General features: G+C 42.8%; 1 protein-coding gene across 1 annotated transcript; it reads right to left on the reverse strand.

Annotated features, from left to right (window-relative positions):
• Positions 1–334: 334 nt before the first annotated feature.
• LOC125045721 (venom allergen 5-like) lies at positions 335–4,823 on the reverse strand (the record flags this gene model as incomplete). Its single annotated transcript, XM_047643151.1, has 6 exons — positions 335–666; positions 1,295–1,405; positions 2,815–2,931; positions 3,851–3,952; positions 4,516–4,774; positions 4,816–4,823. Coding segments are annotated over 6 exons (807 nt in total), but the record flags the coding sequence as incomplete, so codon positions are not given.
• Positions 4,824–5,000: the final 177 nt, after the last annotated feature.

Genomic DNA, 5,000 nt, shown 5'->3' on the forward strand with positions numbered 1-5,000 from the left:
ATACACATATTTATAAAGTACCTTTCACGCGATTTAAATGCAACACGGAAATTGAGAAGTCAGAGAGAGAGAGAGAGAGAGAGAGAGAGAGAGAGAGAGAGAGAGAGAGGAGAAGAGAAGAGAGAGAGAGAGAGAGAGAGAGAGAGGAGAAAGAGAAGAGAAGAGAAGAGGGAGAGAAGAGAGAGAAGAGAGAGAAGAGAGAGAGAGAGAGAGAGGGAGAGAGAGAGGAGAGAGAGAGAGAGAGAGAGAGAGAGAGAGAGAGAGAGAGAGCAAGAGAGAGAGAGAGCAAGAGCAAGAGCAAGAGAAAGAGAAAGAGAGAGCAGGAGAAAGAGAGAGCAAGAGAACAAGAGAGAAAGAACAAGACCGAGATCAAAAGCAAGCAAAAGCGAGATCAAGAAAGACAAAGAAAGAAAGACATATATGAAAAAAGATACAAAAAAAAAAAAAAAAAAAAAATTACAGACACAGATCAGGGTACGTTAAAGACGTCCCATTCGGACAGGCGGTAGCGGCGGGGCCCTCGGTATACAAAGGCCGGTTCCTTATATTCCCGCTTCCTCCGTAGTTGCACACGTACGTTTTACTCGCAGGGAACATCTTGCCCTTTTTCTCCGTCAAGTAGTAGATGATGCCACAACCCACCTCATGCGTGGAAGCCCAGACGACCTGTGAAATAGCAAAGAGACCAGTTTGAGAAGCCCAGGTGTGGAAGCCCAGACGACCTGTGAAATAGCAAAGAGGCCAGATTGAGAAGCCCAGGTCTGGGAGCCCAGACGACCCGTGAAATAGCAAAGAGATCAGTTTGAAAAGGGTTTCTTTCCTCAGGCGTGGAAGCCCAGACGACCCGTGAAATTGTAAAGTTTAATAAGGGTTTCCCAGTCTTTTCTTTTTCATTTTTCATTTCTATTTATTTATTATGACGATTATTATCTTTGTGTTTCAGTTTTTCCTTGATGATGATGGTGATAATGACGATGATGATAATGATGATGATGGTGATGATGATGATGATGATGATGATGATGATGATGGTGGTGGTGATGATGATGGTAATGATGATGATGATGATGATGAATGATAATGATAATGATAATGATGATGATGGTGATGATGATGGTGATGATGATGATGATGATGGTGATGATTACAATGATGATGATTACAATAATGATGATGATAATGATAATGCTGCTGATGATAATGATAATGGTGATGATGATGGTGGTGTTAATGATCATGATCATGATAATAACAATGACAAGACCAACAATAACATAGAAGCAGCATGCCCTACCTGCGTATAATGCCCGATCTCGGCGCTTGGCTGTTTCTTGAAGTCAGCAGCGACCTCCCTGGGCATGTCGGCCACCTCGTCGTACCACGAGTTCACTGCCCGGGGCCAGTCCTGCGGGGGAGGGGGGGGGGAGGGGGGAGGGGGAGTTAGTGTGGTTTGGTTGAGACTTGTGTAGGTGTGTGTAAGTATAGAAACGCATACGGACAAACATATGTGTGTGTGTGTGTGTGTGTGTGTGTGTGTGTTTGTGTCTGTGTATATATATAGACACGTGCATACGTACATATTTTACACACACGATCACAGTACATACATACATACACACACACATTTACACATTCCTTTACTTAGTTTAGCATAGTTTTTAAGTATAAACGCATATCTCCACATATATTATACATTATATGCGATATCATTTGACACAAATTAATAATATGTTACTGACTAATAATGAAGCGAAAGTTTTAGATAATTTTAGTCAGTGAGTTAAAATAAACCTGTTTTATAACTTTAGAATATGCATCGCACTATACTCACTTATATCATTACGGTATCAATGTATTGTTTTATTGCTAATACTTACAGTATGATGCTAATGATGCTATTTTTGTTTTATTATTATACCTATTATTATCGTAATTAATCATCACGAATATCATCGTAATCGTTATTAATAATATGAATTACTATTTTCACTCTGAATTTTATCATCACTACTATTATACATAATGACATCATCATCATTACTTTAATCATTCTTATTCTCACTATCATTTTTATCACTACAACATTATAATCACTAATTAGCCACAGTACCATTATCCTAACATTATCATCCACATAAATGCTAAAGCAATTTCAATAATCAACATGAAGAGCGAAGTAATTAAGAACAGGAGAACAAGACAAGGGCATAGTGATGAAGAAAAAGAAAAATTGACAAGGACACAATAAACACGAACAGGATGGAAATGATAAGGGCATAGTAAAGAAGCCGAGGAGAAAGAAAAAAAGAAAAGAAATGAAGACATTGTAATTAAGAACGGGAAAAATGATAAGACCATAATAATTAAGAAAGTGATATAAATGATACAGACATAATAACAAGAAAAAAATAGTCAATAACAGGAAAACAAAGTCACAGTAATCAAAAACATGGAAAAACGAAAAAGCTATAGTGATCAAGAACATGAAAAAAATGAGAGGAACATAGTGCTTAAGTACAGGAAAAAAAACTATAAAATCACTGTGATCAAGAACAAGAAAACAGGACAAGGTAACCAACAACAGAGAGAGAAAAAAAATAAAGGCATAGTAATCAAGAACACGAAAAATAACAAGGACACAGTAATCAACAACACGAGAAAAATAACAAAACCATAATAACCAACAGAGAAGAAAAAATAAACACAATACAAACTAAACCAAAAACAACAACAAAAACAAACCAAAAACAACAAAAGCCATACACAACACTAACAAGCAGAAACACAAAGCTAAAGAAAACGGGTCTCTCTCACCGGCTCAGGAGCGTAACCCCAATAGTAGTGAATATTCTGCCCAACCTCGTAGTCTCGAGAGCAGATCCGTCGCTGCGGGTAGTCGTCGTGGCCGTACGGGCACTGGGACGCCCACGCCTGCGGGGGGGAGGGGAGGGGCTTCAGTAATGGAGAAAAATGGATGAAAGAAAGAAGAGGAAGAAGAAAAACACGTACTCATTGTGTAAATACGCACACGCACACATTTATGTGTGTGTGTGTGTGTGAATGTATATGTGCGTGTGTGTGTGTGTGTGCGTGTGAGTATATACGTGTATGTATATATGGTTGTATATGTGTATATATATACATACTCATTATTATCAATTAGACACGGAGCAGATAACTGTTAATGTTAACCACTGAAAAATACGATCTCTCTCACGCTGTCTCTTCCTCTCACCCTTCTCCTCTTCTCTTCTTCACCATTCACCCCCTCCCATTCTCTCTCTCCCTCTCACCCTACCCTCATCCTCCTCCCTCCCTCCTCGCTTTCCTCTCCTCGTCCCCATCCACCCCCTCCCCATCTCCTTCCCATCTCTCTCTCTCTCTTCCCCCTCCTCCCCCTCCCCATCTCCCCCACTTCCCTCACCTCTTCCCCCATCCACCCCCTCCCCATCTCTCTGTCTCTCATCCCCTTCCACCCCCTCCCCACCTCCTTCTCATCTCTCTCTCTCTCTCTCCCTCTCCCCCTACCCTCACCCCTCGCATCCTCCCCATCTCTCTCTCTCATCTCTTTCCACCCCCTCCCCACCTCCTTCCCATCTCTCTCTCTCTCCCTCTTCCCCCTACCCTCACCCCTCTCCTCCTCCCCATCTCTCTCTCTCATCCCCTTCCACCCCCTCCCCACCTCCTTCCCATCTCTCTCTCTCTCTCTCCCTCTCCCCCTACCCTCACCCCTATCCTCCTCCCCATCTCTCTCTCTCTCATCCCCTTCCACCCCCTCCCCACCTCCTTCCCATCTCTCTCTCTCTCTCCCTCTCCCCCTACCCTCACACCTCGCCTCCTCCCGACTTACCTGCGCCACCAGTGCTAACTCATCGTTCCAAACCAGCTCTCTCATATCGGCCGCAGGTGGTTGGGGTCCAGGGGCTCCCCTTAGCTCCTCCCCGCGCGCCACCTGGGTTGTTGATGTTGTTGTCATTAGCGGGGTTGTCACGACTGTTGTTATTGTTGTTACTACTAATAATACCGTTGTTGTTGTTGTAGGGATAGTAGTGGTTGTAGTAGTATCACTATTATTATAATGATTATCATTATTATGATCGTCATTAACATTAACACCGTTATTATTATTACTATTATTATCATCATTGTTATAATTATCATCATTCTTATTATTACTTTTATCATTATCATCCTTATTATTGTTATCATCACTATAATTCTTCTTATTATTTTTAATATTATTGATATTATCATTATTATTATTTCTTCTTCTTCTTATGGCTACTATCATTGCTTTTATCATTATTATTAGCATTATGATCCTCATCTTTATTATTCTTATCATCATTGCTATTATTATCATTATCATTAGTATTAGTATTGTTAAAATTATCATTATCATCATTGTTATTATCACTACTTCCATCATCATTATCAGTATTATCATTATATATGTTATCATAATCGTCATCATCGTTAATAGCATTATAATCATATAATCTGACCTGACCTGACCTTTGCCCTTAGCTCGTTGTGGAGTTGGAGGATCTGCTCCTTCTCCTCCTCGGACAGGTCGTCCTTGTGTATCTGACACTCGGGTTTCTCGGGGAGGAGAGCCGTGTGACTCGGGGTGAAGTCTGAGTATTGGCATTCCTTCGGGGGGGTTGGGGAGGGGGAAGAGAGGGAGGGGGAGGGGGTGGAGGAGGTGTCAGGGGAAGGAGAGGGGGTGGAGGAGTCAGGGGAAGGGGTGGAGGAGTCAGGGGAGGGGGTGGAGGTGTCAGGAGAGGGGGTGGAGGATGTGTCAGGGGAGGGGGAGGAGGAGTCAGGGGAATGGGACGGGGTAGAGGTGTCAGGGGAAGGAGACGGGGTAGAGGCGTCAGGGGAGGGGGACGATGTGTCTTGGGAGGGGGCAGGGGTGGAGGACGAGATATCAGGGGAGGGAGAGGAGGTGTCGGGAGAGGGGGAGGAGCCAGGGGAGGGGGAGGAGGGGGAGCCAGGAG

This window comes from Penaeus chinensis, chromosome 37 (assembly GCF_019202785.1).
Source record: "Penaeus chinensis breed Huanghai No. 1 chromosome 37, ASM1920278v2, whole genome shotgun sequence".
In the NCBI taxonomy this organism is placed as follows: Eukaryota; Metazoa; Arthropoda; class Malacostraca; order Decapoda; family Penaeidae; genus Penaeus; species Penaeus chinensis.